The sequence below is a fragment of the Phragmites australis genome, chromosome 13 (genome assembly GCF_958298935.1).
Source record: "Phragmites australis chromosome 13, lpPhrAust1.1, whole genome shotgun sequence".
NCBI lineage: Eukaryota > Viridiplantae > Streptophyta > Magnoliopsida > Poales > Poaceae > Phragmites > Phragmites australis.
In genome coordinates, this window is record NC_084933.1 from 22,946,590 (window position 1) to 22,958,027 (window position 11,438).

At 43.0% G+C, this 11,438-nt stretch overlaps 2 protein-coding genes across 2 annotated transcripts; both read left to right on the plus strand.

The window, feature by feature from the left end:
- The first annotated feature begins 4,640 nt into the window (after nt 1-4,640).
- On the plus strand, nt 4,641-5,937 carry LOC133889721 (UPF0426 protein At1g28150, chloroplastic-like). The gene is made up of 3 exons (XM_062330179.1): nt 4,641-4,858; nt 4,945-5,073; nt 5,548-5,937. Exons 1-3 carry the CDS (start codon nt 4,796-4,798, stop codon nt 5,725-5,727), a joined length of 372 nt encoding a protein of 123 aa, XP_062186163.1. The 5' UTR covers nt 4,641-4,795; the 3' UTR covers nt 5,728-5,937.
- A 2,833-nt stretch (nt 5,938-8,770) lies between these two features.
- On the plus strand, nt 8,771-9,993 carry LOC133888978 (uncharacterized). Its single transcript, XM_062329403.1, has one exon. It carries the CDS (start codon nt 9,396-9,398, stop codon nt 9,786-9,788), a length of 393 nt encoding a protein of 130 aa, XP_062185387.1. The 5' UTR covers nt 8,771-9,395; the 3' UTR covers nt 9,789-9,993.
- Nucleotides 9,994-11,438: the final 1,445 nt, after the last annotated feature.

Sequence of the window (11,438 nt, forward strand, 5' to 3'; positions counted from 1 at the left end):
GTCACAAAAGCATGGTCACTGTTTACTTCAGGTAGAAAACCTAGATATAGAAGTATTATCATTTCAAACTAAAAAGTAAATGATTATGAAAAGTTACCAAAAAAACTGATATCCAAGTTGATGGTGAGAGCTCTACACTACTCAGAGATGCTAGAGTAGGAAAGTTACAACATAGATCATACACCTGAGTATAAGAGAGAAAGGAAGGAAGTTAAGAAGATCATATACAAAATACTAAAATGTAGTGAGCCCTCAAGTCAAATTTACACTTAAGTCTAATCCCACAAATACTTTTGACTCTTTGAAATTTTGCAAAAAGGACCATCTAGTAATGAGTCATATGAACTTTTTCTTTTCCTTAAACATTAGGTGTATTTAGAGATCATTGCATCAAGATCGAATGGATCTCTTCCTTGCCTTATTCTCTCTATCTATTTTTGTCCTCCTTTGCCGTCTCTATCCCTAACCCTCACCCACCCCATCACCACCTCCATCCTCACCAAAGCTTTGCATCCCCAAATTTTCTAGTATAACTGCTCTTTCCCTATTCTCTGTATAACTATCATATATATAACTCTTTCCTTATTCTCTGTATAACTGCACTTTTTCCTTATTCTCTGTATAACCTCCCTACCTCTTTTTCAGTCCCCATCCCTAACCCCACCTACTCCATCACCACCTCCATCCTCTCCCAAGCTTTGCATACCCAGATTTGCCTCGATGTAGGCAAGATCCATCGACGAGACATTGTTGCAGCTCTTGCCACCTAGGAGGCAGATGATGGTTCCACCTCATCATCTCCCACGACGACTATCATGCCTTTCACCTCTTTCAGTTGGTCCACCATCGCTAGAACTACCACCACTAACCGCTTCATTGAGTCACAATCTCTATCCAAACTCGCTTTTTCCTCACCTCCTTTTGTTGTCTCTACACTCTCCCAAATCCTAGCAACAGTGCCGTCTTTTTTATTGTCTTAATCAAAATAAAATCTACAATTGAGGCTAGGTGGACTCAGAAAATCTAGGAGCGGTAAGGAACCTTGCTAAAGCCAAAGTTACTTACGACCTCACCGGATCACAAATCATCATCCTTGTGAGAGAATTAATCACAAGGCTGATCCATCGGTTCTGCCCCACGTTCACAGGTAACTAAAATCAAATATATAATCCATAACATGCTTAATCTCATTTTTAGTCTATCTAACATGGTTGACTTGTAGGTATGCATGTAAGGGCCAACCGGGTGGCAACCTATGGGTAGATCGTTTGGCGTCATATACCTCGATGTGGGCCCATGCCTTTGAGGATGTCGTCGAGGAGCCTCATCCTTTCGCCGACCCAAGCTTCGAGAAGTACCTGCAGTGGTACGTCTCACGTACATGTATACGGGTCACCTACACCCCAAGTAATGTTTGGTCGCACATCGCTTCGACTACGGAGGCCTACCAGAGCCATTAGGATGAGGACGCTACATTAGCATTATGTTTAATTAACGTATCTTTTTGTCATCATATAATCTCATATGAACCGCTATGAATTGAAATTCCTATTTCATGTTTGTTTCAATAGGCCGATATCATATATGATATCCAAAGGGACGCGGATGGAGCCATGAGACATCTTAGGCAAGAGATTCATCTTAGTGTGGTGGATGTAGCAGGATTTGTGAAGCGAGTTTTCGCCAAGACCGCCGAGCCCTAAAGCTTACCTCATGCCGATTCACCACAGACATTGTTGGTGCTACTTCCAGGTCCGATAGGGTCCATGCAAAGTCGTTCAGGAGGTCTAATGTGCAATGACCCCCACCAGGACCGACATTCACACCGCCACCTCGACCACGGCCTCCAGGGCCGGTAACACTAGGTACGTATTTTTCATACGTATGACGTTTAGTGATATCCTTTTGTTATCGATGCATTAATTTCACAAATTATATTATGTGCACATACACTTATCAGCATTAACACCTAGACTATTGCTAGCGTCGATACCCTCACCGTTCGTAGGCCTCTCAGGTAATGGGCACCAATATACTTTCGCATTTAATATATTTAATAGTATATCTAATATAATCATCCTTCCATAGGTTACTAAGGTGATGAAGCTGGCACGTCTTCATCTGCACCTCTACCGTTCGCACCCTACTTTGGCACTCAGGCCTGGCCATCAACAGTTGCCATGCATACCATACAGGTACAATATTGCATATTTACTAATACATTTATTTCCACATGTACCGTATCTAATACATTCATCTATTCATAGGTCCCTCTAGTGATTATGCATGGACGATAGCGGCGCCATCATAGTGGTCTTACCCAAGTTAGGAGGATGAGCATGGGTCGGACCCCCTCCCCCTCATTCGACCTCGTGAGGGACTTTTTTAGGGCACACCAGACTACGACGTAGTCACGAGGTCCCAGTTGCCTACTGCTCCACTACCAACACAGCAAATTCAGGTTGAGGCCTTGACTCCCTTGATCGCTAAGAGGCCTACCAGGAAGGTTGTTCCACCAAACAACATGACCTACTCTAGGGGCCATGAGAGGGCGAACCAGGAGCATCAGCGATGGGACCATGATGGTGGGAACAACCGGCGATAGCGGGAGAGACAGTTGTAGGGTTTTATCTTTGCTTTCGTAACTTTCATGTTTGTTTCATGATGAATGTTCGATTCGCAAACTAGTCTTATATATTCGGACGTGTCTACTTTCTATGTACTACATGTGACCGCATGCTAGTACCTTTTTAGATTAACGAAACTACCTTTTATGAGTGATGTGATCGCACGCTGCTACCTTTTATGAGCGATGTGACCGCACATCAGCTTTCTATGTATTACAAGTTCAGAGATTACTATTTACCATGTCATTAATGTATTTCTTAATCCCATGTGATATCACTCTACCAACTTCTCAGAGTGAAGTCACCTCTCGCTGCCACCTTTTCAGGGAGATGCGACCCCTCATTGTCAACTTTTTAGACTTATAAAATCGCTCGCAACCACCTTTTTAGATCGATGTGACCGCACGCTGTCGACTACTCATAGTCCAATGACCGCTCTCTATGGGACGGTATCCAATGCATATACTGTCTCTAAATTATATACCTACACTTGGTGCATACACCATCGATTCCTGCTTATAAAAGGCGAGGCTGAGGCAATGAGAAGGTCATGACATCATAGTTTTTTGAAACAACACTATCATCTGACACCTAATGCCAAACCATGGTTGCCTCCTTAAGTAGACATTTCTCGTAGACATCTAAATTCTCAATGATAGTCCTACAGACTATAAGCGAGACCTAGGCAAAAGGTGACGATGTGTTCAAGGAGGAGAGCCTAAATAAAGTGTTGTCAAAATGGTAGACCGTGACCCACTATCTCTATTTCACCATGGAGGAATGACGGCGAACGGTAAGCTCTGTGATCTCTATAAACCTAAAGACGCACTTATTAGAGTGTTATTAGTGACATATCATGATGTGCGAACTAGATGACCTAGCAAAGTGTTTTAGCAAGCGAGCACACACGATATTTATGCACTCTCAGTAGTTCGAGGAGCATGTTAAGGTACGTTCATCGTTATTACATGTCACAGTTATTTGTTATGTTACACTTTTAAGACACGTTTATATTTCCGTATGCTCTTTTTTATATTAGGTATTTCCTCATGATGAAAAGCTGCTGAACAAACCCATCGAAAACTTCTTTGGGCTATATCTACTATTCAGTGACGGCTGCCTACCCGGACATAACTGGAGATGCAGAGGTGGTCATTCGAGACATTCACGCCGTTGTGAAAGAGGCGGTGGTTCGAGCCGCTGTGAAAGAGGTGGTCGTTCGACAACAACCACAAGAGGACATGCTTCTACCATTTCCGCTACAACTGAAGGGGTTGGTTTCGACAATGATAACTTCATGCTTACTCCTTAGAGAACTCCACGTCGTTGCGAATTTTCTAACAACGAGGCAGATGACTGAGATCCTAACTTTGATTATTTTCTATATATACCGGCACCACGTAGACCAAAATCCCCACAATATAATTACCATTAGATGGAACGGGAGATAAGGCACAGACAATTTCATGGCTATTTTGTCCGTAATATTTATGCTACTAAATATTATATTTGTTGAATTCAAGGTAGTTAATTATTTTTAATCTATTATCTAAGTTGTATATGTATCTTAGATGTAGCCTACATGCTATTAATAATGTTTAAATTTTATGTATTTATCTTATGTATATATTTTATCTAACATTCAGTGTAGTTTTTACATTTCACTTACATATATTTATTTTATCTTCACTTTAATATCTTTTAAGATTTTTATTATTTTTATTTTCAATAATTTCTAATTTTTTTATTTTTATAATAAAACTGAGCTAACTGTTTTATGAGAAAGCGATAAAGGGGCGTTCGAGGGGACATAGCATGGGTGCTAACCACTCTCTTAGAGAGCGGTAAGAAAAGTGTAAGATCTAACTATCATCTGAGAGGACGGTAAGAAATATCCGTGTTACTGTAGTATGCTAACTATCCTTTAAAAAGACGTATATTTGTGCAAATATATTATTTATATATTAATGTTGAAAAATGAAAAAATTAAAAAACTCCAGACACGGGCACGATTGGCCCGGGACACCCGACCTCTGCGCCCGCAGCGCCCGTCCCCTTTGCCAGACTCAGCGCAGCGGCTGTAAGAGAGAGAGAGAAAAATCCTCCGCCTCCGGCTCCGAGGCGAGGAAACGTCCGGAGCAGTCGAACACCAGAGGCGTTTGTAGTCCATGGCGACTTCTGCTGCTGCATCTGCTGCTCTACTCATCCCCAGCTGGCGAGCTCCCGCCGCGGTAAAACCCCACTCTTCGAACAGAAACCCACGAGTACTTGCTGCACAGGAGTTTAATTAGGTATCGCTTTGCTCTGTTTCTTCTAGCTGTCCGAGAGGAGGTTTCCCCATGCGGTTTCTAGGCGGACGACGGGGAAGGGAAGGGGAGCGGCGGGGGTCGTGCGAGCTTGCTTCAATCCTCTCGGCGACGAGCGCATCCTCCGAGAAGCCATCAAGGTGAATTTTCTCCAACTCTTTTTCCTGTTGATTCATTGTGTTGAAGTTAATATGAGGCTGTAGATAGCTTCTAATTGTGCGGGGGTGTGAAATCGGCCACTCAATATAATCCGACTCTTGCACGTACTTGTAGACTTGTAGCAATACTCTGTAGTCTTCTGTACACTGTTCGTGATGATGGAGAAGCTAAAAAATGATTTATGGCATTAACTCTTGATGATACTTGTTATGTATCTTCTTAACTCTAAAGGTGTCAATACAAAGCCAACTATGAACAGTATAGCCTGTATAAGCAAAAAAAAAAAAAAAAAAGAATGACCTTCTACATGATATTTAGGTGTCTTGTTCATGGTTGCCTGTCATAGAATCTTCGGACCCTGTTGAATTTGGAAAGTAGAATGCTTTGCGAAAAGGTAAAACTTTAGTGACATTCATCAAACGATACTAATGCTGATGTTTTGCACAATTCTGTAGGAGCCAGTGGCATTCATGGGTGGTGTGTTTGCTGGCCTCTTGAGGCTTGACCTGAATGAGGATCCTCTCAAGGAATGGCTCACTCGAACAGTAGAGGCTTCTGGAATAGCTGAGGAGAACAGTGAAGAATCAAGTGAGGGGGGTGAAAATGATGCACCTCAACTAATTGAGATTGAGTGAGGTGCATTGGCTACCTTTTGCCCCACTTTACATCTGTCTTTGTAACTTATCCTGAATGTTTGTAGTACCTGAGTCGTCAAATGTTTGCTCCAAATTTTATGTGCTAATATTGTTTTTAAGTCAAAATATTGGGTCAGCATTGATACCAAACATTGCCCCCTGCTTTTGTGCTACTGCTCCTGTTTCATAATATTAGGCCTCATTCCTCTACATATTTTGCAGTAGATTACTGGTACGTAAAAAGTTATGTACATGTAATTTTTCTTTTCAAATGCAAATCTGGTAATATTATTTTGGTCTGACTAAACCTACAGATGATTGCACCAATTGTTTCACAAAGCTTGCAAACTTTGACTGTCGTAATTTGTTGGGGCCTTATATTGTGAAATGTAAGGAGGAGTTGTCTAGGAGCTGTAATTTCAGACCTGTAATATCCAATGATTTCTTGAACAACAATAAAATGAATTCCACACTTACATGTTCAGTGGATAGTTGGATGTTCAAACATCATTTGGCCTTTCTACGCCAACTATTAAGCATTCTGCAGTCAAATATTGCCTGCGCTGCAGCTTTATTGAAAAAATAGGACAGTCATCCTGTGCTGTCTTTCTTTTTGTTCTATTTGATATAAAAAATGTATATTGTTGGTCGTTGGCCTTGTGTATCCATTGGCTTCAAGTGAAGTGTTAAATTGAATATCTAAGACCAACCATAAGTTGACATGGAAAAAAGATCTTGCATGGGGTTTCTGTTGAATATGATTTAAGTGGATATCACGTTTGAGTTTGGAGTTTGGACCAGTTTGTCTTACGGAAGGTGTAGTGCATTGATTCATGAAATGGGGATGTTTCTGAACAGGCTTTTTAGAGGACTAAACTGCATATTCAAATAGAGCAGTCTGTTATACTATTTACCCTTCAAAAAGAGAAAAAAATCAGTTTTTTGGGGGGTGTCCATAGAAACTGCTTATAAGGAGCACTGCTGCTTATACATAGTTTTGGTTTGCATACCACAAGAAAAATAGATATACATAATTTCGTTTGCAAATCTCAGACTTAAAGGAAACTAAAGATCTTGGCATATCTGTTTCATGATTTGGATAAAGTTTGTGGACAATATAACCGAAATATTCGAGTAGCAAAAGGTGCTTTAAACATATTCTTGTGGGGAGAAAAAAGGAATAAGTTCCTGCTGAGAAAAAGAACAGGGTCTCTCTTTTTTTCTCGAAACTCTGGGCAGGAGCACTCTACTCAGAAGGGAGGGAGGGTGCTGGGTCAGTTTGGAATAAAAGAAAAGGTCCTAGAAAAATATTATTTCATTTCACTGATGTATTGCATATTCATGAGGTATTCTGGAGATAATTGTTATTTTGAATGCTAGTAGCTGCTTAAGTTGTTGTGTCCTACGCTCTTGGTTTAGTCCAGAATGATGCTACATATGTAAACAATTAACTTTTATGCTTCAACACGGACACCTCCAATGATCTTCCATTTTCTAAAGAAAACCTCTGTTAATGCTGAAAAAACTAGAGGATCTTTCCATCTGTTGGAAAATATCAGCATTCTGGGTTCGGGATAGGTGTCGTTCCAATTCCCCTCTTGGAGGAAAGATCACTATTTTAGAACATTTTAGGTTCACGAATGATTTTGTCCAATGAAAAACTGAAAATGTTTGTTAAACGCTAGCTCTCTTTTTCGCTTTCACATGCAAGAAAGGTATCATTCTATATGAGCTTCAAATCGTCCATTTGCACAAAAGAGCGATGTCTTGGATATAGACATGGTCCCAAAAATGGAGTAGTAAAAATAAAGTGCATTGGTAATCATGTTTATAAAGTTCGATTGATTACATGTACCACTCTTTTGTGATTGGAGAGTGTGTATTTACGCCATGAGCGTTGACCAAGACTAATCAGCTATGTTTATAAAGTTGGGCAGACTGCTTTTAATACATGGATGCTTCCCCGCATGCAACTCACTGATAAAATCTTGTATAATTAGTAGGTAAATTTCCCTTTTTTATTTGAAAGTCTATGTTTAAGTCCAAAGTTCAGTTTGAACTTTGACGAACTCTGAACCGGGTATTTTTCTTTCGGCTGCACAATTATTTGATCATTGCAATTTGGTCTCTTCTTTCCTTCCTCTCAACCGTGCAGGGCTAATCAGGCTGTTGGGCGGTGCTTTCCAACTAATCCAATGATGGACACGGTCACACGGATCTAGCAGGAACGGCTTGAAGAATATCCTTCGCCTGTAAGTCTCCAGCTCCAACTTGCGGGCGAGCTATTGGCGTAGTGTGGTTGGCGCTTCGGAACCAGAAGCTGTTATTGTTGATTTGAATCTGGAGCCACTGACGTGAACTCGAGTGATAAACCAGTACAACCACTAACTACTTGATGGTGACTGGAACATTTCTCCGCTAGACTTTCTATGCTTCTGATTGGAAAAGGGTGATCATGGTTCATCCATAATTTGGAGTGTTATAAGGACTGAACTCTGAAGTGATGAAAATAAGAATAAATTGGCTAGGGACGCAGAGTAATGTCGTGGTGGTAAGTCACACGAATAGAACATTCTTGGAAGTGAGGCAACTTAAACTTATTGCAGGCCACATCATTTTGCACTGTTTGCGAAGACGAGTCCTAATGGACTACCCACATACCAAGTACCAATCTTTCATACTAGTATACTGAAATTTTAATTATACTTCCTCATGTCCTCGTTAAAACGGTATGACTGAAACCTCTGCTACATCAGGATGCATATGATACATCACTGTTCTGCGTTGATTTCATGCAGCTGGTTATAGAACAGACACCTGGCTAAGCATAAACGAAATAAGTTATTACATGATGCGTCACTGTTCTGACTAGTAAAGTATGGTGATATAGTAAGTGTCCGTTTGTTAGAGCTCTTTCTAATTTAAATTCTACGAAAGGAGTGATTATATAATTGAAAGTTATTTTTAATGATTCTCTATAATAAACTATAAGTAAGTGATTTTATATGAGAAGTGAATAAAAAAACTAATTTTTTAAATTCTCAGTATCTAATTCATTTTAGGCAATTACTCTCACAAATTTCACTTTAAGAGCTAAAACTAAAAATATTGTTTGGTAAAACTCCTTTTAATTTCACTTGGAAAACTGTTTAGGAACTGTGCCAAACAGAGCCATGAGTGCACTGGCCCCTGACAAGTCCCTTTCAGTACACCCACGTTCAATTCATGCCATGTTGAAGAGGACTTGTACAACCATGGGTCCTTACGGGCACAATTTACTTCGGCTACAATCATGCAAGTGACTTACCAAAGGGTGTACCATCAGCTCGATCTGAGCTCATCAAAGCTTCCCAGAGATATTACAAGGGAAAGGAAGCAGACTGATCTACGGACATGAACCTCCATGCCATCTTATGGTTTCTCGGGTCACCGGCTATCTACTTGCACCCAACCCAATTGAATCTAAGAAGGTGTGCTCTCCTTGCTGTTGCATCCATGGCTCACGCTTCAAGCCCCGTCTGTTCGTCACACGCGTTTGATGCTCACTGCAATTAGGTAGCCCATGCAGATGTTTCCATGCCATCCTGACGACTTCGGCCTATATAACAGTATTAGTTAACGTGTGTTCATCTGCACTGAACCTGTAACATCACGAGGTGATAGCGAGCATGAAGAACTCTTGCTTCGTGTTAGTGCTTCTGCTGGCCATCACCATGGTCAGCAGGCTCTCGCTCGCCGCCGCTCACGAGGGCAGCAGCATTACGGCCATTGTTGGCCGCGAGGTGAGGGGGTTCATCGCCAAGACCGGCGACATGCTCAGCTCCGCCGGTTGGCGCACCGCGAAGGCCGACGACGACGTCGCCGAGGTGAAGAACCTGAGGGCCGCGGCGGCGCGGAGGCGGCCCAGGAAGTCGGCCAGCGCGAGCTGCATCACCGCCGCGATGTGCCGGAAGAAGCGGGTGATCTGCGGCAAGAGGTGCTACGGCGCGTCGCGCGCCAGCCTGAACCACGTCCCCTCCAGGTGCGTCGTCAAGTGCAAGAAGTGCGTGCCCACCTGCTAGGTTTCTTCGCCGTCTCCACTCCCCGTGGATCTCGAGCCCTCCTGTTCAGCTCCGTGCCCTGTGGTCGTGGTACTGGTACCGGTATAATAGTAACTTCTTGTCGTAGGTTCATCAGTGGAATAAAGATCCATGCATGTAGTAGGTAGTGAATTCTATAATGTACTCCGTCTGTGCGTTTTGGAATTTGTATTCGGTATTTTCAACTTGAATATTGTTGTGCTTATTCCCACAGTACACTGGCAATTTGTGTAGGAGTCATGTCGTGCAGAAATCATCAACTGCAAACGTTATGTATGAGGTTGTAGGGTATGGCGTCCCGTCACCCGTGCATGGCCCGGTCAGGCTTCAGTTTTCTGACTACTGACGGTAGGGCCGAACGATCGAACTGCCAACCGTCGACACTTTTATTCAAGGAGCCAAGTTACGTGCCCGGATGGTGCAGTGCCAGATCGTTCATGACATCCATGATTGTTCAGCATATGGGTAGCGTGTTCATTTGCTGAATCCCCATCTGACCTAATGTTTGAGCTAGAAAAGAAAGAGAAATACTGTATATGGTTTGCAGTTGAGGGTCAGAGCTCTGGATGCCATCCATATATAGTTCCTCTTTCCGAGTGCTGCACAGACTGCAGGCAAGCCGAACCGTTGTGCGCCGTACAATACAACTCGCATGTTTCTTTCACGACGGAACGCCCGATTCTCCGTCAAAATTCGTGACCAATACATTCACCTGAGAGCGCGGCTCCACCGTGACACCGATTCAGCGTTTCCTTGGCCATGAGATTTTTCTCATGCCCATCTTGATATCACTCGTTTATTCAGCGATACGTGCAGCACTATCGTCCTGTCGGTCTCTGGTTCTTCGAATTTATCTACTTACGGGACTCGGACAAGGACGACCAGATTGAGTAGAGCACGTAGGTGACTGTACGTACGAATCGGATGTTACGAGGATTGTAAGGGTAGCTTCGTTAACGCAATTTATGGATTGAGCCAGTCCTCTGCTAATTTGTGGATGTTATTTATACTTCGAGACTGTCCAACAAGAAACAAGAGTACTGTGTCTGTTAATTTGTAGTATACGTTTTCAGCCTCAAATCGTAGAACTGACGGATTCGTATCCTCTGATTTACAGTAACGCGAATCAGCTCTCAGCCATCAGATCGTGAGCGGATGGACCGTGATGAGCGCTACAATATCTGCGATACAGTGCTCTTGCTACAGCATTCTCGCTGCAGTAAACTGCACAGGAACTGTACCTTTCACTCGAATTACTGTAGCATCCCTGACTTTGTTTGAGCAAAGTCCGAGGATGCGTGTCCAGAACTTGTTCTGACTATCTATGATATGATGGTCAAGGGGCCAGGAACCCAAGCAGAGAACAGGTGCCGCCGTACAAGCAGCAAAAAAAAAATGCGTGCAGGGCCCCTCGGACGATGCTATGCTAGCCCTGCGCCCACGCGACCGTGTGCTCGTTTTACACGCGCCGGGCGCTCGCTCGGCTCCGCGACGCATCGCCATCGCGCGCGGTTGCGCATCTTTTCATCGGAAACCCGCTGCTGCTTCACTCGTGCACGGAAGGAAGGGCGGATGCGCGCAGCCGGCGCGGATCCACGTAACGCGTGCCGTTGGCGCGCGGGTGTACGTAAC